The 25,759-nt window shown below is 46.2% G+C and overlaps 1 protein-coding gene across 1 annotated transcript; it reads right to left on the minus strand.

The window, feature by feature from the left end:
* Nucleotides 1-854: 854 nt before the first annotated feature.
* On the minus strand, nucleotides 855-24,750 carry LOC122376253. The gene is made up of 6 exons (XM_043356054.1): nucleotides 24,480-24,750; nucleotides 3,665-11,350; nucleotides 3,131-3,348; nucleotides 2,685-2,805; nucleotides 2,144-2,402; nucleotides 855-1,579 (listed from the first exon to the last, which is right to left on the minus strand). Exons 2-6 carry the CDS (start codon nucleotides 11,319-11,321, stop codon nucleotides 1,495-1,497), a joined length of 8,340 nt encoding a protein of 2,779 aa, XP_043211989.1. The 5' UTR covers nucleotides 11,322-11,350; nucleotides 24,480-24,750; the 3' UTR covers nucleotides 855-1,494.
* Between the last annotated feature and the right edge of the window lie 1,009 nt (nucleotides 24,751-25,759).

A 25,759-nucleotide genomic window follows, 5' to 3' on the forward strand; every position in this document is an offset into this window, starting at 1 on the left:
GCGCTGCGTCTCGTTACGGCATACAGGCTTGTTTCTATTGCGAGGCTCTAGCTCTACCAGGGGCGAAACGGCGAGGGAGGTCTACCCCTCCCCCTCGGCGCGCATGTAGAAAACCAATGGGTCCGGCGAGGGTTATGTGCGAAGCGCAGTTCTTGTGTGAAAAGCGCTAAGTACCTACCTTTCTTGAAAACCAGTGAATGTTTTTTCGGCGAAATTTGGTAGATATTCATTTGTGATCTTTCTGAACCACAGGACATAACTTTCATGCCAATTTGTGCACTTTGTTGAATGTGGGAGCCGGGAGGTTCCCTTTAGCGTGACCTGGTGGCTTAGGCCTTGGATTAGGCCTACTTTAAACTGGAATTTTCAAATGTGCGGAAAACGTGTATTCAGTATTGTGTACCAATGATATGATCGGTTGATATTTTTTTCGGCAAAGCTGAATCAAGACACATTCTCTCGCTGCGGCACGAGTTATAGGCATAAAAATGAAAAAAAAAAATAAATCACCTGAGGTAGTCGAGTGGCGCTAGATGACGCCACAACACCGGCTTCGTAGCCTGCTCCTACCGCTGCGCCATCTGAGCCTGTCACTTGCCAGGGTAGATGGCAGCACCAGGTACCCATACAGGCGCCACGCACTCACCGGCACACATCGGGAGACACCAATGCAACGCGTATACTTATCTGTACAATTACCTACACTCGCAGGCTGCTACATTCGGAATCACCTATATCTTCACAATCGCCCTCTGTCTGCATTTGGCTGAGCTGGTTGTGAAACAGCTGAGGTAGCGTGAATCGTTGTTCGTTCCTGTTGACGTTCCCTGAACTGATCGCGACTGTGATAGAACTTTTAAGGACGTTATTGTGACCTCAAGCTGTGCCGTTTATTGTCGTATCGTAAGGCACACAAAAGCGAAGCATTGCCGATTGGCGATAATTGAGTCAGTCGGACACAAACACTCGAACAACATTCATCTGATGCACATATCCGTCTAGATACGAGAGCAAAACAGCGCCTATAACACAAAGGGTATGGTCATGTTGAAGCAACCAGAGCCATAACACTGCGCAATATCAGCTTCACGGCATCGAACGAATTTAGTCTCGCATGCACCCAAACTAGCATTACAGGCTCGTAGACAACAAGTGCCTATATAATACAGCGCAGCAACACCAAACGACAGTATGTGTAAGACACTGCAGTCATAGACGGTTACCGAGGTCCCCATCCACCAGTTGGCAGCCTTTAAGCCCATGTAAGTAATGCTGATTGCTCCCTGAGCTGCACAGTCAACAGTTCTACCATTGCTACAGCAGGCTTGTCATCTCTTGCACGGCTAAACCAACAATTTGAGGAGCTGGCTAAATGCAAATACACACATATCACATATCACATATCACCAAACAGTTGGTGGCAGAGCATGCCTTTCTTCTTTAGTCACACATGAAAACACGCTGCATTCCATGTCAAGCCTCATGTTTCTTCGTTCAGTAAACAGAAGCCCTTACGACCATCGAAGGCCGCTTATCTTGAACTATATCTTCGTACTTCTTCTGTATATACCGACGAACTCTGAAATGCATGATATAAGTGCATATCAGTAACCAAAAACTAACCCAGAAGGACGCTGCAGGGGCGCACTCAGACTCCCCAAAACGTTTATCTGAGTTCCAAAAACGTCACGGATATCGTTTACTTCTGTGTTGGTGTGCAGCAGAAGGTCTCTTTTAAAAGGAAAGTTTTCACGACATGCGAGAAATATTTAAATATTTACTTTGCTCATTTTGAAATATAATCCAGATGCCAATTGCCACATTGGGAGCACAGTCCGACCAAAATGTTCAAAAGACGCGGACCTCTTGAGGTCAAATTATTTAACCTTTGAAAAAAGTGCTTTCCGTATATTCAGCATGTCAAGAGCGTTTCTCTACGTCCATTTCGAACAAAATTGTTGGCGGCACTCGAATTTGAATCCGAATCCGATTACGGCTACGCCGCTTTATGCACATTCGGTCATCGGTCAGTCATGCGTGTTCGCAATTTTCCCTTCTCAAATTCATTCGAGAGAAATTCGAGCACCAGCCATGTATCATTTCCCCAGCCCGGCAGACTAACTACGAGTCGACTCTGACTAACCTGAAGAAGAACTGTGGATTGTCGGCCAGCAGCAGCTGAATGTCGGCCTGGTGGATGACCAGCACATCAGACGGGTAGTCGGCCACCAGGTGGTGCTCATAGGGGATCGTCGGGTACACCATCTGCACGTCACCGTAGATGGAGCCCGAGTACAGGAAGTACTCGGGCTCGGCCGGAGAGGTACGGTACACCAGTACCGAGCCGCGCCGGATGATGTACACCCGACGTCCGATGTCGCCACGCTTGGTGATGAAGTCACCTGCATGGTCAAGGAGAGGAAGGTCAGTCAGAGGCTATCCGAGCTCCCGACAGAATGCGGTGACGATATGCATTGGAAGAGCAATAAAGTGTTCTTGGTTTATAAGAAGGCTTAAAGTGAAATAAAAAATGAATGCCTTTAGAAACTACAGATCAGCCTGGCTAGCCTGCTGGCTATTCCACAAACGTTGATGGTCCTTCATTCTCACGGCATTCGTTTCGTGAATGAATCATCTAATCGAGAAAGCATCCTAGTTGTGAGTCTGACATCACTACTTCTCACCGGGTAGGTAGACTTGCTGTTCGCAGAGAGCGCTGAGGCGACGTATCACGTAGTCTGGAGCCGACTCGAAGATTGAAATGGAGCGCAGCTGGATACCGTAGATCGATTCGAAAACTTCCATCTGGGGGAGTCAAGCATATTTGCTTAGTTGCACGATTGATAATAACATTATAATTTGTGTTGCTAAAACACGAACGGGCATACCTACTTGTAAGCATCGTAAACTCATTCACAAATGGAGGTACGAAAATGCATGAGATGCTCGTTGTCGATTAAACTAAACACATATGATTAATTTTCTTTACGGGTACATGAGTGACAATGCAATAGCTGTTCGGGTCCGGTAGAACTGGTTTTAGTCAGAGGACATCGGACGTCAAAAGATACGCATATCTATAGTTTAACAACATTTTAGGCGCGCAGTAACTTATCAGTCAGAGACCTACCCTCAGGCAGTAGGGGACGTGCTGCAGCAGGTCCTTGAGGCTGTGCCCCCGGTTCCGGAGCCAGTCGTACTCGACGTGCTGTCTGACGCGCTTCTGCAGGCTCTTGGGCACCATCTGGTCCTTCATCTGGTTGACGATGACGGCCAGCATGGTTTCCATGTCCACCCTGGCCACCTCCAGGTTACTCAGAGTGGAGGCCAGGTCGCCGATGATAAGGCCTATGAGACAAAGAATTTAAGTTGTAATTTTCAAGACAGACAACGCGATATGCCCTATACATAACTTTAACGAATGGATAGGGCATTGTGTTGTGGCCCCTGTTGGCCAAACAATTAAGATATGACTTAGAGACAACAGGAAATAAGTACTCGATGCAACATTCCTTCTTTCTGTAAACGTCGCTTAATTTCTATGCTTTCAAATGTAGGATTGATCACAGCGGAACGATAAATACCTACTGCATGAGCATTATGCCACGAAATAACAACGCTATTATTTGAAAGTAAAAACGCGTCGTTTTCCTAGTGAACTCACCGATGGCAAATTTTCCGATGATGATGGTGGCGATGCAGACGACAACTTCCTGCATGGTGTTGGGGCGAATCTCTCCGTACCCCGTGCTGGTCATGGTAGCCGTGATGAAGTACATGGCGTTGATGTACCTCTCGTGGTTCGTGGAATTATCCAGGTTCCGAATGGTGATCCAAGAATCCTTCTCACATTTTCTTCCCGAGCAGGCTGCCATGTACCAGAAGCATGCCCAGATGTGCAGCAGTACCAGCAAGAATCCAACAGCACGTACACTGCGCAGGAGCAGCACCGGTGCCTTCAGCAGCCCCTCCCACGAGCGGAAGAAGTTGAACACGGTGTAGAACCGTGCCAACTGACCAAAGCGAACCTTGTGAATGGCCTGCAGTAGTTCAGGAGATCCAGGATGGATGAAGACGAGCATTCCGATAGGTAGCGCTGATAGGACGTCTATCAGAAGACCAGTCGGCTCACGGATGTACTTCTTCTTCACCGAGAGCTGATCGCACACTAGATCGCCGTAGTTGTCGTAGTATGCAGTGTGCATGCGGATGTAGATATTCACTGTGTACACCAGAGAGATGACTAGGAGAATCCAGTTGAGATACTCACTGAAGTCGGAAAATGCCAGCTGGTAGAACAAAATCATGATTGACGTAACTCCGAGAATGGCCAGGAGAAGATTGAAGAGGAGCAGCAGCTCGGACTTGGGGTTGATGATGAAATTTGATGACAGTGCTCTGCGTAGTCGATCCCTGATGCGCTGTAGGAACGTTTCTAGCCAGACGGGGGGTTTGAACTGGCTGCGCGCACTGAGCACACTACCGATGGACACCCTGGACGTGCGCTTGCCGTCGGACGGCTCACCAGTGTCTCTTGATAAGATCCTGATCCCAGATGAGCTCTCGGGAACGATGTGGGCGCTTGACGTCCGTACAGGCCGACTGCTGACATACATTTCCCGAAGAGCACTGTCGTCATCGATCTGATGTGACACCGATTTCACAGGCTTGGCAATGGTAGCTTTCGGTCCTGCGTTTTCCAGTGAGTGGCTAACTTCGGGGTCGTCGTGCGCCTTCGAAGGGTGATCTGCACTGCCATCGGCAGTTGGGCTTTGGCTGACTAAAGGCACCTCATTTTCTGACGGACTGACTATGATTGCGGGCATGCCACTGTTGGTAGCTTGCTGGATTTCGGTGGTCGTCTTCTTTACACTATCTTCAGGTGATGTGACACTGCTCGGCTTAGGTAAGTGTTTTGATGGAATCGGTGGTAGCTTTGTTGCACTCTCAGATCTTCTTTCTGGTGGAGGAACTGGATTCTTTGAAACTTGTTCAGAAGCCGTCCCCATTGTCAGTGCATCCGAGACTCTTTCGTGCTCAGTAGTCGCTTCGTCTTGTTCGTCAGGCTGCGTCTTTTTCGTCAGCGTAGCTGTTCCAGATGTATCGGGTTCTGAAGTGCTAGAAATATCATCCTTTACATTTGGACCATGTTCTATCGAGGCGACAGATTGTTGCAAGTTGTATGCTTCTGCTGGCTTCTCGTCTTCTCTATACGTGCTCTCTCCCCCGTTTTCGTCAATGGGATGCATCCCGCCTATCTGAGTTTTCCCATCCACTGTATCTTTTGAAACCATAGATCCGTCCAGTGTTTGGTCTTGTTTTGGTGCTATGGTAGGTTTGCTGTCCACTTCCGACGCGTCATGCACCTCAATCTTGACCGCTTCGTTAGCTGTATCGTCCAACTTTGATTCATCCACGTGTTTTGCACTGCTGTCTTCTTGAGCATGCTTGTCCATCTCGTCGCTTCGGTGTTTGTCATCAGCTGTGGCGTAGCCGGAGAAAATCCTATGCACAAACTGCTTGATTTGGAGAACCTGATAGCTTCTCCGCCTCTTTTGCTCCTTTGGCACTTCTTCATGGTCTTCACCCTGTAACAGTGCATTGTATTCGGCTTCAAGTGGGTGTTCAGCTGGGTGTTCTCCATGCCAAATGTTCGAGATAACGTGTGGCATAAGAGCGCCAGTCAGCTGGTCGACCAGACTGCGCCGATGATGCGTCTTGTGCTTACGGCCATGTCGTGCTTCTGTGAGACCGACACCCGTCAGCGATCCTACCCGTCCACCACCTTCTGGCTTCCTTGAAGTGGCTTGTTGCTCTTGCTTTGTTGTCTTTCGCTGACCAGCATCCTGAAGCCTCTCTATGGCGATCCGTTCGATTTCTCGTTTAATGTCGGGATAGTTTTCAAGAACATCTTGCAAGTCATTCTTGGTCAGGATGAAGAGATCTGCATTTGTTCGAGCCTTGATCGTCACTGTACGCGGAATGGAAAACATCACGCTCACTTCTCCAAAGAACCGTCCAGGACCTAGGGAAATGACAGTGTTGCCATCAGCATCAACGATGTCACAGGTTCCCCGATGAATAAAGAACATCTCTTCTCCCATATCTCCGACGTAGATGACAGTCTCGCCTTCCAGGAAGAATGCCTCTTTTAGGCACATGGCCAGCATTCGATGAAAACTTCGATCGATGGTCTTGAAGATTGGCACTGAGCCGATCAGGTCTTCAAAAAGCACAATGGCTACATCCCCTCTTATACTTGGGGGTAGATTGGCGAAAAGTGCGTGCGCCTCCATGCCTTGCGAGCGGAAAAACTCATATTCGATATGCTTCAGAACCTTCTTCTGTAAAGCGTCGGGAACCAGCTCATACTGCATTTGTTCGGCCAGTTCCTTCACTCTTTCGCTGAAGTTCGCACGGGTCATGTCAGCGTTGACGAAGCTAGCTGTCACACTGGCGATGACGAAGCCGAAGAACATCACGCCGTGCAGCATCAGAATGATGGACAAGATGAACTCAATCCTGGAGCGAGGAGTCATATCGCCGTAGCCTACCGACGCAACCATCTCCAGAGTGTACATGATGCTGATCATGTACAAATCTACAGAACTGTTTGTTTTGGTCGCGAAGACAGAGGTGCTGTACCATGAGTATGCGCGGCAGTTCCCATGCTGTCTTCTAAACTTCGTTATGTTGTACTCATGGTACTCGCGTAAGCGCCCTTCAATGCCCTGCGCAGTTGGTTCTTGTCCCGAAAGCCACGCTGGACATGCGATATACGCCCAGATGCAGGCGATGATGTGCACGTAGGTCACAAAGTACCAGAGGTACTTCATTGCCTTAAAAACTCCACTTCGAAACACCAGCCTTCGCTCCCAGTGGTAAAACGCCCACGCAATCTCGTACATCTGAATCATGCGGTTGATTCTGAATAGAGCGATGAAGTGCAGATTTTCCTCGAGGCGACCCTGGAAGAACAGCATGGCTATGATATCGATAGGAAAACATCCAACCAGATCCAGCAGGAAGGCCGATGATAGATAATTCTGAGCGGTAGCGATAGGGTGTGTGATGAGCGTCGAATTCTCGTCATAGTAGGCCCAATGCAGGCGCAAGTACACAAATCCCAAGGCCACGATGTCCAGCAGTATGCCCAGAGCGTAGACGCCAAAGCTCTTCCATGCGAACGTCACGTGCACGGGTGTCAAGAAGAGAACCATCATGATGGTGATGATGCGGAGACACTCGAGCCGAACGGCGGCCCTGCCATCTGGCCTTACCGTTCTCGGCATGAGCAGGCGGGACAGCGCGGCCATCACACCTCCGAGCTCAGCAAACGGACGACGGTACTCATCGTCACTCGAGTCTTTCTCGGGGAACGTCGTGAACGGTGGGGGCTCATCTGGTGGGAACAGCGAGTCGTCACTGGGAGGCAGCTCCTTGGAGAGGCGCCAGACTCTTGCGTGGTTCAACTTCACGGTGCGAAGAATGGCGGCGTTGTCCTGAATCTCGCGGATCTCCATGTTTACAGTAGGGAACTTCTTCATGATGCGTTGAAATTCACCGTGCGGAATAGCCAGCAGACAGCAGTGTGTGCGTGTGATAACATGCGCCGGTCTTGGAAGACCGAACAGCATGCCCGCTTCGCCGAAGTATTCGCCGGGACCCATCAGGCCAAGCGACTTTTGCCGCTTGCCGATATACGACTCGCAATAGCCACGGATGATGACGTACATGTCTCTGCCAAGGTCGCCGCTGTACAGCACTAGTTCGTTCGGCGGGAAGAGGTAGCGAGAGCACCGAGTGCTCAGCTCTTGTCTGAACGTGGTGTCGGTGCTGTGGAACAGCGGCACCTGGTCCAGCAGTCTAACAATACCGTCGGCGGCCAGGTCCTGCTTCAGCGCATCAGGCAGGTCATGCAGAAGTGACTGGCTGCCTGGCATGATCAGTCCATCATACGCGTTCCATTGCACGTCCATGTATCGCAGCACACGCTTGCGCAGAAGCCGGTCCAGTCGGTTCTCTACCATGAACTGCTCCATCGCGAACACAATTGACTGAAACTGCACCTTCGGGCGGTCGATGTTTGTCAGAAGCGATGCATAAGAAGCCAGTGTGTAAGAGAAGAGGACCAGGCCCAGTACCATGCACAATATGCTGATGCAATACTCAATGGTGTTCAAGGCAACAATGTCACCGTATCCGGTGGTAGACATGGTCGCTGCTGCCCAGTACAAGGATAACAGGTAAGCGCTGTTGTTGACGTTCATGTCTTCTGGGTCAAGGGAGTGCTCTTCGGTTTTTACTGACAGGAAATCTTTTAGCCATATATCCCTCGTGATGCCGCCGGTTAGAGTGGAGCCGAAATTGGCGTCCATGTACCATAGACATGCGTTTAGGTGTGCACCCATCAAAATATACACAACGGTTTCCATAGGTCGCAACAGCTGCAGTGGCATGTACAGCTGGTCTTCGAAGTACCTGAATCGATGGTAAATCACCCATGCCTTGGTAAGCTTGTTGAGCTTGCATATGGTTATCAGCTGACTTCGCCGGGCCGTCCCCATCGAGGCAGTGAACGGCAGACAGATCAAATCCAGTGGCAGAGCGGCAGTGAGGTCCAAGTAGAAGGCGACGGTGCCAGCGCGATAGGAGAAAATCTGTCGGTAAGTCTCGTACGTTTCTCTTGGAGTTATCACGACCGTCATCAAGCTAAATATCAGATCCAGCAGGTGCACGGCATCCAGGCAGTACGTCAGCATGAGTGTGGCGGGATTGTAGCCATCGCGAAAGCTGGCATGATACAGATAAAAGAACCATTGCAGCAGCACAATCACGCAAACAAAAGTCTTCCAAGCGTTGTCAAATGTGCTGTCTTCGTCGATCCGAGGTCTTCCTATGTGTGCCATCACCTTCTTTAGCCAAGATATTCCATGTGATCGGGAGTCTGCTTTGAGCACAGCATAGTCCTGGCCTAGAAGAAGTTCTGACATGCCCTTTGGACGAGAGGCAATGGTTGGACGACGAACTTGTTTTCTTAGATTGGTACCTTGTGCCTGACCCCAATCGAAGTGCTTGTTGCGCTGAATGTTTTTGCTACTGGGGTATACACCTTCTTCAGGCTTCTCGAAAGCTGGTATGGGCTCATCTCCCTTCTGCATAGTCTGCTCGCTGGTGGTCACTTTGCGAGAAGACCCTGTCAAATGAATGCTGGGACGTGACAGCTTCTGGGAGCCTGAAGGCACTCGATCCTGTGTCGGACTGTTAGGCTGACTGGATGGCAGACTGGAGCGTGCACTGACCAAGCTTTTGGCTTCTTTGAACACAGGTATACTTGACCTCCTCTGAAAGACCTCTGAAGCAGGCTTCTCTAGCTTTGCAGCCTCTGTAGATAAAGCATTGGAAGATCTTTGTGCTTCATGTGCAAGCTGTACAGTGCCATCTCCGTCTTTCGCACCTGCATCGTCTTCTTTCACCGACATTTGATCTTTGCCTGTCACAAGAGCTTCTTCACTCTCCACCGTTGGGCTTAGTATTGGCATGAAACGTGAGCTGTAGGAGCTGAGATCTCCTCTGGACTTCAACGTCGATATCCCCATGTCTTTTGCAGAAGATGTCTTCGCGGATGTGCTTTCCGGCTCATTGAAGTCCATTTCGAAGAGAGCCTGGACGTACTCCCACATGGCAACCCTGGCCTCCGGGTAGTGCAAGAGGACCGGCGTCACATCGTGCTGGCTCAAGGTCAGCAGGTCACAGTGCGTGGCTGCGCGGATGGTGGCCGTGCGCGCGAAGTTGAGCACCAGGTTCACCTCCCCGAACAGTTTGCCCGGTCTGAGCACGGCCACCGGCGTCTGATTGTCACGGTCACTGAGAACCTCCAGCTCGCCACGGACCACATAGTACATGCATCGACTCACCGTGCCCTTGTTTATCACGATCTGGCCCGGCAAGTAGAAGTGGTTCTGGATCTTTAGGGCAATCGAGCGCAAGAAACCTTCGTCCAAGTCTCTGAACATGGGTGATCTACTAAGAGCGCAGTGGTTTACGCTGAGACAGATTTCTGATTGTAGAGACGGAGGCAGCGCCTCGTATATGTTGTCTTTGCTTTGTCCTCTTTTCTTAAACCACATGTACTCATAAAAGCCTTGAATCGTTTCTGACAGCTCCGTGGAGTATTTGTTGTCCTGCAAGTACCGTTTGATGATCATGAGACGATGGGCGAAAGAAGCTCTCTGGCTTTCGACGTTGGTGAGCAGCGATGTCAAACTGCCGACCACCAGTCCGTTGGTGATGGCTGAGCCGAGCAGCATCACCAGGATGCTGAACCGGATCTCGTCAAAGTTGAGACCTCGGTAGTCGCCATAGCCAACGCTGAGCGCCGTCACGGTAGACCAGTAGGCGCTGATGATGTACAGGTAAGAAAAGTGATGCTGTTCAGAACCGGCCACCGAGAACATGTCTAAAGTCCAGCTGTGTGCTTCAGCCCAGTTTGATGGTTGATAGTCAAATGTTGTGTGCATTTCTGTTTCGTTCAGTGAATTTATAAGCAAGTGGTTCTTGATGCACCAGCAGATACTCAGGTCGCTCAGGTCGTCGACGAACGGCCTGCAACCCATCAAGTACCAGATGCAGGCCGAAATGTGAATCAGCAAGGTCAGTGCACACGTGGCTGACAGGATGTCCGAGTATCTGGTTCCTAAAATCACGTCGTTCTTCTTGTTGTTGAAGAAGCGAACGATGCGGTACACCCTGATGAGTCGGTTTAGACGACCGAGGGATACGTAGCTCAGCTTGATGTATTTGGAGATGCTGTATTCCTTGGTTGGCATCAACTGACCCAAAATCAGCTCGAACGGGATCACTGTGACAATGTCGATCAAGCAGTGGAGACGGCAAGTTTGTCGGAACGTGATTTGGTTTGGAGTTGACCAGGCACTTACGGGACTCAGTGCAACAAACGCGATGAAGCACAAATGAAGAACGAACACACTGTCACTCGCGTAGAACAAGGCCAGCACGGGCATGTAGGTGCGATGAAAGGCCACAAGGAAGGTAGCTGTGATGATGCTGACATACACAGAGATCACCAGGATGATCTCCATGATCCTGAGGAAGGGAGACGTCCATCCGATGACCTTCTTCAGGTGGGTGAAGATGAAGTAGCACACCTCCAGTTTGAAGTCGGCCGCAGAGTCGATGGTCTCGATGTCGGAGACGGTGATGTCCTCGTCTTCTGCGCTGTTGTCATCGCTCTCGTCCGACATGTCGGGACTGAGCGAGGCCAGAGTGATGTCGTCTCCGGGAACTGCCAGGCTGTCCATGGCTCTGGGTCGAGGTGGGCCGCCAGGACCTGCGAGCAGCACAACAAACATTAGCCGTTTTCACGACGGCCATCTGGTACACATTTGGTGCACATCTGGTACAGGTTAGGTGCAGATTTGGTCAAATTAGGTTCAGTGTGTCTCTTAGCAGCTATCAGCTAGGGCTGCACTAATTGCTTATATACCTGTTTTGTCATATTATCAGACAGCATCATCGATTAAAACACTGAAATAAATTGATAAAATGAAGATATTTGCTGTAAAAGAGAGTAAGTGCAGATTTGGTCAAATTAGGTGCATTCGCCGGATAGCCCGTCGTGAAAACGGCTAATACGCTTCGGGACGGTTGTACTTAAACTTACTTAGAGTCGGTACTTAGAGACGGAAAGCGAAGCACTTTATACAAAGTTTCGGGTAGAGAAATTTTCCTGTTATTATATTGTTGCATGCCATATCATGCATCATCATATCACATTATTTAGGCATGCGTTTTGGACGACATCGGTAAAATGAATGTTCAGTGAACCATGTGATCAGACATTACAAATTTCATTCTACCTTTCATAACACATTAAATTTCTTACTGATATATTAAAGTACAGAAATTATTTACGATTCACAAAAAAATACAAAGAAATAGTACCATTTAACAGTATAATGGAGTACTCTTATATAACCGGTATGCATTAGGAACTATGCAGTACCTTTTGATCGTTGCAGGGGATAACGACCTGTGTTCGTTGCATGAGATCAGCTTTTATATAACAGTGATTTATATAGGCCAGTGTCACCCTGCTCTATTGCGCTAATTCCCGGAGAACTTAACAATGTGTAGTGAATAAGGATGCCTAACTGTTATGGGTGTGGGTGCCATATTCAAACCGGCAATGTTCCCTCCTATCTGGATGATTCTGTGGTGAAAATGGCTTTGTTTCTCTAAGTTCGTTAAGCTCATGGGCTCTATGTTAGATGATAGATAAGTGCGAAATTGTGTCAATTTGCATGGCGTGCAGAGCCAATAGCAGCAACGGTGCAGAGAGCAGCAGCTGATGACGTTTGAAAGCCATGGAAGACTGTCGAGCTTAACCTAATTTTATTGACCTCGAGGTGACGTCATAGGTCAGGTCAAAGTAAAAATAACCAACGTTTTGGCTTGTGCACATTTTGGGCTCTGGTCGCCAGCTAACGAGTCGGATCAGTACACACTTGTGTGCATGCCTAAGCACACATTCGTGTGCACTTGTAATTATTATTCTTAAGTCAAGGCTAGGTCTTCCTAGATCACGTTTTATGCCATGCATCAGTTACGTGACCTATGTTTAATGCTCAATTTAGGCCATATATTTCGAAATCAGTGTCGTCTGTCATCTATGTCATTTGTGGTCATGTTCAGTTGAATACGTTCAGGTAAAAAATCAAATTTTGAAGTTGAAATTTTTCAGTAAAAAAGGTGTCTATCGGATGTAATTTGAGCTCACAAACACGATGTTGCCTTTTTCTGTACGATCTCAGAAACCTACTAAAAAAATGTATTTTAGTTTTGATAATTGTGTGTCGTTTACCACAAAGCGTATACCTTAGCTATATTTGAAGATGTCGGGCTAAAACATCCAAAAGTAGATCATAGGTATGTGTTCAATCACATATATTCCGGTTTTTTTGAAATGTCAAAAACTTATAGGAAAAAATTCAAAATATAATATCTGAGTTTATATGCACAGAACTTATTTTTTTTCGTCAAGATTTCGAAAATCACGGACGATAGTTTAGTAGCCCTGTGTATTGTCAGTCTTCTCATGCCAAAAAAAAAACGGATCTAGCATAAAAACTGAGCTCTTGAGAGCAATTGCCGTAGATTAATGTTTTGCCTCAAAATTGGCTGAACATTTCGTCACTCTGACGTCATTGCTAGCCGACCTATAATAGTTCTGAAATTTTCATTTGGACGCAATATGTAAAATTGATGCAGCTGAAGGTGCTGAAGTTTCGTGTTGATACGTTCAGCGGTTTAGAAAATGCTGCAGAAAAACGGGAGGGAGGTTCTGTATAGCCTCCCTTCCTCAGTGGGACGCGGGTTAACCCTCGTCCGTATAATAGGGGGGTCGAACGGACCCCCTTGGTTTTTCGCAACTAACTCGTGTAAAAAGCGGCCAGTCATGACAAAACTTTCAGTACCCTCGCAGTAATCAATTTTACACCTAACCTAAAAATTTCATGACCCTGACCCAAATGACCTTTGACCTGTGACCTGCTTTTTGAGACCATGTTTGGCCGGAATCGCGATTCGGTGTATGTATGTCGGCTCGCATTAGCCACGCGTTTGCAGTCTTTTCGTAGTTTCAAGCGTTCAAACATGTGATATGATATTGGTTTGGTCCCATGCATTAGGGTGGGTGTCAAGGTCACCTGAAGGTCGTTTCAGGTCATTGACTTTTGATGACCTCGGCTCACTTTTTCGAGTTTTACATGTTTCTAGGCTAGTTTTTAGAGCCGAATTCGAATTTAGCAACCATTTGAACATTTACAAAGTTATTTTGGTGCCTTCGTAAAATGTTACGAAGCTGTCAGAGGCGGAAGATACCTACTACGAATACGCGGCAGAACCCCTACTGGTTGGCCTGACCTAACCTGACCCGCCTTAACCCGCGCACCGACGGGGGGGGGGCGGATATCCGCCCCCCCTGAGGTTTTTCGCGGATAGCGGGAAAACCGCGGCGCGTAGCGCCGCGAAATTTGGCACGACTATTCTCTCATCAATTTTACACATGGTGTGCAAGTTTGAACCTCCTAGCTTTTAAGGTCAGGTCACCAGGTCACTTTGAATGACCCAACCTCAAGTCACTTTTTTGCAACTTTGTCACCGTGCCAGAGCTACAGTAGATGTTGGAGGCCTTTGAAAGTCGCAGGATGTTATTAGGTCATTAGTAGCTACAATTTGTATATCTCGGAATTTTGATGTCGGTGACCTAAGGTCAGGTCAATTTCGCGACCTCCCCATTATAAGTCAATGGGGGAAAAATCAACTCCCTGTTTTTACCACTAAAACGGGTCGGAATGGCCCCATATACCATACATGACTTCACATACGATCAACCTTCACTACCTTGAGGTCTGTTTTGCTGTTGGGCAGCTGTAAGGTCATGTGACGTCATCAAAGGTCACCAAAGGTTTTTTGCCAATAACTCCTTACAGGAACAAGATACAGCCGCGCGGATGGTCTCATTGTGTTCAGCTCGTCAAGACGCATCGAATGATATACATGATGACCTCGAGGTCACGTGACCTGATGTCAACCTTTGACCTTGACCTTTCGAGGTCAACATATATATCATTCGATGCGGATTGACGAGAGGATCACGATGATGCCCTTAGTTTGTTCCTATCTTGACTACTTCGAAAGTTATTCGAGAAAAACCCTCTCCATATCTACCGCCGCCATTTTGACTTTTTCGACCCCTGTGACGTCATCTTTGACCTGACCTGAAAATGACCTTAGTAAAAATTGTAGACCTTGTCCGTGCATATCCGATGACGTTTACCGCTTGTCGCTATCTTGCTTCGTTCTCGAGATCTCAGGGGGGGGGGCGGTCATCCGCCCCCCCCCCCCCCCCGTCGGTACTAAGTTTGCGCAGACCCCCGTCGGTGCGCGGGTTAAATGCATGAACACATCATCTGTGATCAAAACTAACATAATAATCGTGATCATCACCCCGAAAACCCCTATATCAACCACACTTTACGACGCTCTAACAGATTCCGATTTTCCGGACTTTTGGGTCATTGACCTGACCTGGAAGGTCAGCCAATGAACTAGGACCTCAATTAGGGTATCATCGGCTTTCTCTCGTCACGGGCAGCACCACGCTCGTTATTTCCGCGAAGTTCTAGCTTGATCAGAAGCGAAACGGCAAGGGAGGGGGGTCCAACAAAGTAATTTTGGTCCAACGGACCCCCCCCCCCCCACTTTAAACGTTCGCGGCTGGCAAAACACCAATACGGGCGAGGGTTAAAGGAAACATACCACATTTCTCAAATAATTTTTCGTTTTGCTACAGGTTTATTATTTTGCGCCTGAAACGATCATAATAAATAAATTTATGTTTAAAAAATACAAAATATGTTTGTGTAGGAAGAACTATTTTTTGTCTTTGGCAGAGGCTAAATAGTGCTTGCCAGCTTATTAGGCGTTGACCATTCATATTGGGTGGAAACTTCCACTTGCGTCCAACTGGCGTCTATTGCGTCTACGGTCTAACTGTTGGACGGAGACTTCCAAGCTAGACGCGTCTTAACCCTCGCCCTGGCAGCGCATTTTTCATAACACAGGCAGGGGGGGTCAATGCGACCCCCCTCGCGATTGACTCCTATTGCACCTAGAAACACCAAATTTGGTAGGTAGGTGGGCCTTCTGGAGCTCTCGCCCCTGTGCAAATTTGGTTGCTCTAGGTCAATATTTAGGGTTTTTTTGGGGTATAAATGTAAAAATTTCGCTAAAAACAGGTCAAAAGTTTTTCGCTTCTAACTTTTGATCTAATGAAGATAGAGCAAAAAAAAGCACTAGTGAACTCAGCACGTCAAGGCGCGTCGGATGATATACTTATTTGCTTGCTCAAGTGTACTTAAAGTTTTTCCTAATTTTTAAGTAAACTTTAATTAATTAATTCAGTTCAAGTTACCCAAATTGTATCATATGCATATCATTCGATTTTGCTGATCTTCAGAAACACATTGACACCATTTTTAAGCTCTAGCAGGGGCGTCGCCACGGATTTTTGAGTGGGGGGGGGTCGGTTTTCCGGTCTACGTCTTGATGGGTAGGGGTGTTTTTAGCCACACCCCCGGTTTTTTCGTGTGCCCGGAGAAAAACCTCGGCGCGCAGCGCCGCGAAAGCAGCGGTATATCGTATTGTACATCAATTTTGCATCGTGCATAAAAATCAAGCAGAGGTCACCCGAGGTCAGGTAACAATGTCATGTCAAGTTCAGTTTTAATGCCTCTTAAAACTGCAATCTTGTCATTCCTATAGATTATCTCCTGACTTCTATAAGTCTGAAATTTGGTGTAATGAATGGGATTATAAGTGCCAACAGTTCATGAATCTGGGATTTTACATCTGAGAAGCGAAGGCAGGTCAAATAGGTGTGTGACCTCACCAATCATGATAAGATATGGGAAAAAGCACGATGCCCTCTGCTTTGAAAGAATATGCTAAAAACGCTAGATACTTTGGTAGCCATGACACCTTGTTCATTTTAGAGATAAGGTGCAGCTAATGACCAGTGGTGACTGAAATGGTCAGTCATTAGGTCATCAAAGGTCTCTAACACATTTTCGACAACAACTTTTGATGGAGACGTTGTAGAGCGATGACAGCCTGGAGTGTGTTCAGCTCAGTAACACAGATCGATCCATATGCAGCAGGTTCTTTTCCGGTCAGGTCATGACCTTTACCTGATGTCAAGTTTTCTATTCAAGTTCAAATTGTAAGCCATGCGACGTGTTTCGACGAAACAAAAACGATGGTGATAACATGAATATCATACACATTCACTGAATCATAGGTTGTTACAGAACAAATGTTCCGGCAAAATCCGTCCGTTTAGCTGTTTGGACTCATGGCACACAAGCCTGAAGCCATAGACCCGAAGTCATATCTGAGGCGAAGTTGGCGAAAGAGCTTTAAAAAGCTATCGAATACGCTTTCCGTGTTGCTGTAGCTCTTATTCGTATTTTGCGGGTCGCTAAGGTAAAACGTTTACCAACGTAACGCATAAGGCATGCTTTCGGCCCCTGATCGAGGTAGAGTTTCGCGGAAGAGCGAAAATGCTGCCCGTGATGAGAGAAAGCCGATGATGCCCAATTTCAAGGTCTTGGCCGGGTCATCTTAGGTCAACGCCCAAAAGTAGGAAAAATCTGGCCGCCTGCTAGAACTTAGTGAGCCGTAGCTGTTATCGGGGTCCCGTGTACGAGTTTGATGTTAGTCTTGAATAAAGATGATGACTCCATGCATTTTGGGTAGATCGGGTCGGGTCATGTCAGGTCGACCAGCAGGCTTCCTGCCGGCCATCTAGAGTGGGTGACTGACAACCACCAACGATAGCTTCGTAACATGTTACATAACCATCATTTATCAAAACTACTTGAAACGGTTCAAACGGGCGCTAAACTCGAAATCAGCCCCAAAAACCACACTTGTAAGTGGAAGCAAATAAAACTCAAAAAAGTTAACCAAGGTCATCCATATTCGAATCAGGGCCAATTTTTTTTTTAGAATAGGTGTAAAATTCATTAACTCGAGGTCACTGGAAGTTTCGTTGCAATATACTCCTTTTTGCGCGTCTTATAAGGAAAGCCCCAGAGGGATCCACCATCTGACCCCATTTCCCCTATGCAGGCAGGTCCGAGGGTAGCAGGGCTGAGGCTAGCCAGGTAGGTACCTCGTAGTTACTGATACGTCATCCGACGAATCGACTGCAACCATTATTTTGACAATCAGACGAACGCTTGGGTCAGTTTTGACGCGCTCGCTCATTTGAGGGATAAAAAGGGACTAAAATCATATTGTCATGCTGATGTTCTAGCCCACAGCTTATTGACCTATAAGCAATAGGGACTAGGGAGCTCTTGAAGCGATTCTGAATCTGAAGTTGTATTTGTTGATGTTGCTGACGCCAACTTCCCTGACATGATAGCTAAAAAAAGCATACTCAGCATCGCCAAAAGTGGGGGGGGGGGTCGACCCCCCCGGTTCTGACGAGTGGGGGGTCGCGGACCCCCCGACCCCCCCGTCGGCGACGCCCCTGAGCTCTAGCGTCATTATGTGCCAAGCTGTTGGCAAAAACGTCATTTGACCTCAGTTGACCTCATTTGACCTGACCCATGGATAAGTACACCAAACAAGGAGGCACCAAGTGACCTGCTGTTAAGTACTGTGGTTTCAAAGCACAAAAGTGATAGAACGAAGCGGATGTCTCCAGTATTTTCCGAATTTAGTATTTTCCCATAGCTTAACATTACGACGTTATGACCTCTAACTGACCTCAGGTCAGTGACATAAAAAACCCGAAGTATATGTTATACAACTCGGTGAACTTAGCACATCCTGAAAGTTTGAAAGAAATCGGTCCAAAACTGTGAGTGGGACAGGTGCATAAAGAAAATTGAAATTTGACCATGACCTTGTACCGGTTTTTCTGACCTAGTACCCTGACCCAAGGTCACTCGAACCTGAAATTTTTAGGTCTTATGTAAACAGGTTGCCCCATAGGCTGTGCAAAATTTGGCGGCGCGCCGCCGTTTTTACGCTATCTTCGAAAAACCTTAGGGGGGTCGCATCGACCCCTACCCCCTGCCAGGGCGAGGGTTAAGTTAGCTATCGCCAGATAGACGCAGCCACCGTACAGCTAGACGCGTCTAAGACTCAGACACTTCTAGCTAGACACGAAATTGAAGCCTTCAAGTCTCCCCCATTGCGTATTTCAAAACCAACCGCATGCTGATTGGCCTCTGCCAAGGATAGCTCCATTCTTTGGATTCCTCCGTAAGGCACCACATTCCTCCATAAGGGACTGATTTCGGAACTATAATAAAAATTAATATCATAGAATCATATATCTTTGGTTAGGGTGATCGTTGGGGTGTTAACCCTCGCCCCGTTGGGGGGGGGGCCATTTTGGCCCCCCCCTGTGGTTTTTCCTGAATAGCAAGAAAACGGCGGCGCGCAGCGCCGCCAAATTTTCAGTACCTTCCCGGGCATCAATTTGACACCTTCACACCAAATTTCAAGTCTTAGGTCACCTTAGGTCAGGAGTTATTGAGGTCAAACTGAGGTCATGTTCGAGCAAAAATGAGCAAAAAACATGCAATCTTGAAACGCTCACCAAATCTACAGTTATCAAGCAATTTCAAAGTTCTTTATATGGTCTAGTAGACAAAAAGCGGCGCTACAAAACTGCTATCTCGGATTTTCAAAATTTTTGGTTTTTGACCAAAAAAAATCAAAAAATTGATTTTTTTAGAAAAACTTTGAAAAAATCCAAAAAATTTCCGAATTTCGAAAAAAACCGGAATATTTGTGATAGTCCCAGCGCTCTTCTATATACATACCAAATTTCAGATCGATATCTCGTTTTTTGGCCAAGTTATAGCGAAAAAACTGTTCAAAAATGATGACGTCAAATTTTTGAACTCAATTTTTAGCGATTCTAGACCACGTACGGCAAAACAAAGACCACCATTGAACTCCCCGTGACGAGCTGCATCGATTCGATACCCATTTTATGCAAAAATATCAACTTTGAAATTTGACCTAATTTGACCTGACCTTGACCTGACCTTGACCAAAACGTGATCTAAGCTGGCCCCAAAGGCTGCCTGACCCATATAATCGCATTTGTCATGTAAAATGGACCATAAAACATGTATCACACGACACTTTCATATTGTGACCCCCCCGTGACCTGACCTCTGTGACCTGACCTGGTATCAGTGACCTCAAATAGCAAAATATGTGTTTGAAGAACATTTCCCCATCGATGATTTTCAATGAGATGCATTTTACTCGATTTTACAACGCATTTCTTGAAGTGCCTGTAAACGGTGAAAATTGGACCTTTGACCTGACCTGTGACGTCATCGGTTTGACCTAGGTCAATAAAATTGGGTCACAAGGTAGCTCCCCGTTGGGGCTATCCAACGCCGTTTACCGCTTGTCGCTATGTTGCGTGGTTCTCGAGATCTTAGGGGGGGGCCAAAATGGCCCCCCCCAACCGGGCGCGTTGCTCGGCAGAGCCCAACGGGGCGCGGGTTAAAGCTTCAGAATTGTGCTAGTCTCAGCCCAGCCTACAAAATCGCTATTACAGTTTAAAATAAAACCCAATGTTAAAAGCTGTATATTTCCTTAAACACGAACTTTGCTTATAGAAAATGCATCGTAATGTTTCGTTATATAAATTTAGTCCGAACCTTTTGATTGGAAGGATTCACAAGGACAGATCCCCCGCTAAGCAACGGTTGTTGCGTTGATTCTGCCCTCTACCTTCCGATCGCGCAATTCCGGCTCTATGGCAGAATTTAGAGTCCAAAGTTTAAAACGTGCGCACATAGCCGCGCACGGCCGGTCCCCTCACTGACTTCGCCTAGCTACAGCCTCCCACCAATCGTAACCATACCCGTGCCGTCAGGAGGCTAATAAACACCGAGCGTCCATCGCGCTTCGAACCCGGACTGTTGTAGCCGGGAGCGCGTGCTTTCACCACGCGAGGTACAACGCTCTACCGACTGAGCTACGGGACGGACCCGGACCGGGATCAGATCGACCTGGACTAATGCTGCTTCTTAATTTCATGCATTCACAGTAAATGAGAAGAGAGAGAGAGAGAGAGAGAGAGAGAGAGAGAGAGAGAGAGAGAGAGAGAGAGAGAGAGAGAGAGAGAGAGAGAGAGAGAGAGAAAGAGAGAGAGAGAGAGGGAGAGGGGGAAGGGACTCTTCTCTCTTCTCTCTGAGGGAGAGCTAGCACAGATATGGCAGGCTGACGCAGTAATTAAATACAATGATGGTAAAACGATAAATGGTCGCTCCGACTCCGAACTCAGGCAATTGTTTAATGGTTTAATGGTTTGCACGGTTCAGTTACATAAGCTCCGTTGTTAAATTCATGCAGTTAAATTCCATTGAAAGTGCGTAGATATAGATAACGGGCACATAATGCAAATCGCACATTGGGTGTCACTGTAACATAGCAGATGTTTCCACCCTGCAGGACTATATAAAACCGAGCTGTTACTGTGAGGCCAGAGCAGTTACATTTAGTCAGTCTGACCATCACGCTTAGCTCAAAGCAGCGGTGTGATACAGTCTGCGCCTCACAATAAGGATTGGCCAGTTATTTTTCTGAAATGAGACTAGGAATCGCACTAGCCTTTGCTATTTTGTGTTTAATTCTGAATTCAGCAGTAAACGGCCATCGACCTGGACGTGGAAGAGGATTTGGTTTGTGCAGAGGGCGCGGAAACAACGGAAACAGACACTGCGGCGGCTCGGGTCCTGCCGGTCCAAAGGTATGATAAAACACGTGGTAGAATTTATATTAAACCGTGAGTAGGTAGAACAAATCTTTTAAACGTCGAGCCGATATAGGCGAGACGTTTAAAAGATTTTTCTACCTACGAGCGGTTTGATAGTTTTAAAGGGACTATCCCACCTTTAACATGGGGTTTGAGTTGAGATAGCCAAGTTTGCGGCGAGGTTCAGAAACCACTATCTATCTAGGTTGCAACCCCCGCGGCCTCTTGGTGTTGAAGAAATTCGTTCCCTTCATTTGAAAATGGGCCTTGTACAAGGCCCTATCTTCAACATGGAGCGACCGTTAGTGTGACGTCACCTCGCTTAGTCATTCTGATTTAAATGGGTTTGTTCGTTGAAAAATCGCTTAAAACTTGGTCTGAACTTTGTTGTGGTGCCTACAGAGTAAAAAGAATCAGCTTTATGACAGTAATGTGGCCTGGGGAAGGAGGTAATTTTGGGCTGTGACGTCACATATTTGAAAGTTTGTGTTTGGAATATGGGAAGCCTAAGATGTTTAATGAAAAATAAATGCCAGAACCGTGTTCCTGGTCATCCAATCTATAAAGTCGGGCACAATTTAACTGGTTTCAACAACATTTTAGAAGGTGGGATAGTCCCTTTAACACGCACCGCCGATATCTTTCGTGCGCTAAAAGGTAAAAAATACATTTTATATAATAAATACGACACATTTCAGACTAGACGAAATGTCTACTAGACATTTGTTCGTTAATCGTCTAGACGTTTACCAAATCAGTTATACGACATCTGAGGCATCTTGCACCAAACTACCTAGCTAGGTAAAATCGAAAAACCGGTTTCAGAATAAGCTAATCTAACGGTGGTAAATTTGTTTGCAATAGCCCAATACATAGTCCTACATGTGCTTGCTAAATTTTGCACACAAATTGTTACATTTGAAACTTGGACTGGGTATACGATGCAAAATAATCCAAGCATTGGTGCAAGAGGGTTTTGGTCCAAGAGGCCTCAGATAATTTTCTCTCTTTGCACGTGAAGCAATTGTAAACGCTGTCTACGGTGCGGGATAATAGCTACTCTCCTCACTTTCCTCTTGTGTGTGCTGTGGCCAACAGCCTCATGTGTCATCAATCAAATTGGAAAATGAGAAACATGTCTGCTTAATTTAAAAGAAATAGGTATGTAAGATGTTCTTTAGTAAAACATTGACTACTTCAGAGCGTAGTTTTCCTTGTTTATTATTTTGATGCATCAGGCATCAAAGGTAATGCATACTGCATGACAATGTTAACAAGGTAGCAAGGAGAAAAACTATCAATGACTCCATCAGCGTAAAAGTTGATCCAACATCAGTTCGGTTCCGATCCCGAACCTTTAGCTGAATTCAGGCGTAATCCATCTACACGTTCTACAGGGTGTTAAAAAAAAAAACGAGACAATAAAGAGTCGTTATATTTCGGAAAGTAATTGTACTAGGAGAATTATGAATGTGTCATTCAGAAGAGAATTGTTGAAAGATTTTTATGGTACGCCATTTTTTTTTTTGTCCGGCACGAATTATGGCCATGCCTCGTGCAAACATCTCGTGCCCGAAAATAGATATTTTTTACAAAGTTGGCAAGCCCATGACGATGGGGAATTTTAAATTTTAATGAAATGTTTTCCGGAAGAGTCTTTTTTTCGAGAATGGGAGATTAAAATTGATCAAATCATCAAACCAATGGCAGCATTGAAACTTTTGCTCGTCTGTCAACTGATTCATAGCGCCAAATGACGCTGGATGAAGAGATCAAGTTTGCCAACTTAAAAGTGAGATTTTTGGGCACGAGATGTTTGTACGTGGCACGTGCCCGACAATAAGAACCGACGTACCATAAAAACTTTCAACAATTCTCTTTTAAATAACGTATTATTATTTCCCTAGCGTAATCGCTTTTCGAGTTATAACGACTCTTCACCGTATCGCTTTTTTATAACCCCCCCCCCGTATTTCAGTTCAGTTCAAAATTTTCAGCTCGAGTCAAGCCCGACAACCTTTAGTTCGGTTCCAGTTCAGTTCAGCTCATGTGTTCTAAGTTTAATATGATGTCCAGCGCCATGGGCTCTCGGTCAGTTCAGTTCCAGGGTTTTCAGTTCAGTTCTGTTCAGTTGCTTTCAATTCCAGTAGGCAGTACTTCCAGTTTATAAACAAAAGGCACTATATAGTTCGGCCCAGATCCTTTGGTGCCCTCTGACATTGCCCTTTTCTTTTCAGGTCACCTGCCCCGCAAATTATACTGCATGTGACGGCGCTTGCTATGGAGACTCTTTTGCCGAAGACAGTCAGGATGCTTCAGGATCATATTGTAACAGAACAGGAGAGCAGTTTCCCGCTCCATCTACACAAGCACAACTGCAGTGTCTAGTGGACATCACGGTGGGAGAATTCTCTCCTCAAATATTCACAAGATTCGTCGACAAAGGTGATCGATTTGAGACCGAAGACAGCTCGGTTACCGCGCCAGCGGAGCTGGAGGGGACGGCTGGACCGCAGGGTGGCACCAGTGGGTGTGTGGTTGTCAGACCGGATGAGGTGAAGCTGGGCCTGGGATGCTTTGACGGAAATGTCGCATTTGTGTGTGAGGTTGCCCCTGAAGAGTAGCGCACCTTCTAAGCTTATCCCGATCTTCAAATACAGCAGCAGCGTGCGCAATTTAAGGTAATTTTGGTCGTATGAAATTTTACATTCATGTGTTATCAACGTCTCCTTGGATTTTCGAGCGAACGCTAAAATGTACAACAATTTGGAACAGTAGATACTCTAAAACTCTGTGGGTTTTGGTATAATAGGTAATAGGTATAATTTGATTTATGTTAAAATGAACTATCGATGCAAACCATCTCGATGATGACTGGAAAATAAATTATTAATAGGGGTAACAGAAACTTTCATTTCTGGTTGGTATTTGGATGGATGATTGATCCTAATGTGTTTCAATACTAGTTCTGAAACAAGACTCACGCATTTCTTTATTGTTGTGAGCAGTCATGCATAGGAAATACAAAATGTTATATGATTTAAAGAATTCAGCATTAATTTACATTTGCCAGTTCATTCAGACACTGACTTACCTGAAAGCTGCGTTAAGCTGTCATCTTGATCGATGCTGACTGGACTCCGTAAGATGCAAACGGTCTATCAAAAAGACAAAGGTACAGCATGTTGTGTCTGCCGTCTATCATCTATATGCGAAGAAATATAAATGACACAACAAAACCAGCTGTCATCAGCCCAGCGCGCTTTTGAGAAAACACAATGAAGTGTAGGACGGCCTTGTGTAGGACATGTATGGGTCTGACTGGGTCTGACGCAAGGCCGAATGACGCAACAATTATCAGGAATGAAATAAATGTCAAATGTCACAAAATAGTCCAATGCACGTGCGCCATAATAGTGATGGCGGCATCTTCCGTGTTTAATTCGAAACAAATAGCAGTTTTTCTATACACCTAAACAGCTTATTTTCTAACTTTTGCGGAAAGCTGGATGAATAAATTACAGATTCATGACAGAACTTCTCAGCTTTCAGCCAGGCTACTGGCTACTACTATCAGCTATCACTCCTATCAGCCATACCTATCACCTTTTTTATCGACGCTAAAAAGTCAAAAAGTGAGTGGGAATATCAAGAGACAGGAGAAATGGTTTGGAACGTTTGGTTTTAGTCTAGCGGCAACTAATGGTCCTGGGAAGATGTTTGAGATGTATGCATGCATAGTTTATAACGAGAAGTTGACCAAACTGTCACAGTTTAAAAGATGGATTCCCAATACGAAAGACCGAAAAAAATATGTAGGAGGTTATGACCTTCATCAATATAGTGTCATTACTTGGCTCTCATGATGTTCGGATTACATACCTACATGCGATAAAAACTTGTTTGTCGGGCAATAAGGTTTGAAAGAGTGACTTCGAAATAAATGAAGAACAACTGACCGTTCAGAGCTGAACATTTCAGACTTATCAAATGTTACGTCATCTATCAAATTTTCCTGGTGACGCCTTTTTGATGCTGTTTTAAGTCAACTGCTAATATACCGTCGCTGTGACCGCAGGTTGTTTATAAATTGACGAATACTTTTTTAGAGTTTTATTAGCGTAGCTTAAAAATTAACTAAGTACTTTCGGTGTTTCTATATAGTGCAACAAAAACAAAGCTGCAACGATTGCTACAATTCATACATGGGCGAAGGAACCTCACGAAAAGTGGGGGGGGGGAGGGCAGCGAAACTTTAATGTCACTTTGTAGGAGCCGCTACACCCCTATGAAGAAATTCTTTGCAGTTTTGTAACCTTATCTCACCTTGCTGAACCATTTCCTGTTCTTAGTTTTGCATTTAAGTAAAAAATA

This window comes from Amphibalanus amphitrite, unplaced genomic scaffold, assembly GCF_019059575.1.
Source record: "Amphibalanus amphitrite isolate SeventyFive unplaced genomic scaffold, NRLGWU_Aamphi_draft 000042F_arrow, whole genome shotgun sequence".
In the NCBI taxonomy this organism is placed as follows: domain Eukaryota; kingdom Metazoa; phylum Arthropoda; class Thecostraca; order Balanomorpha; family Balanidae; genus Amphibalanus; species Amphibalanus amphitrite.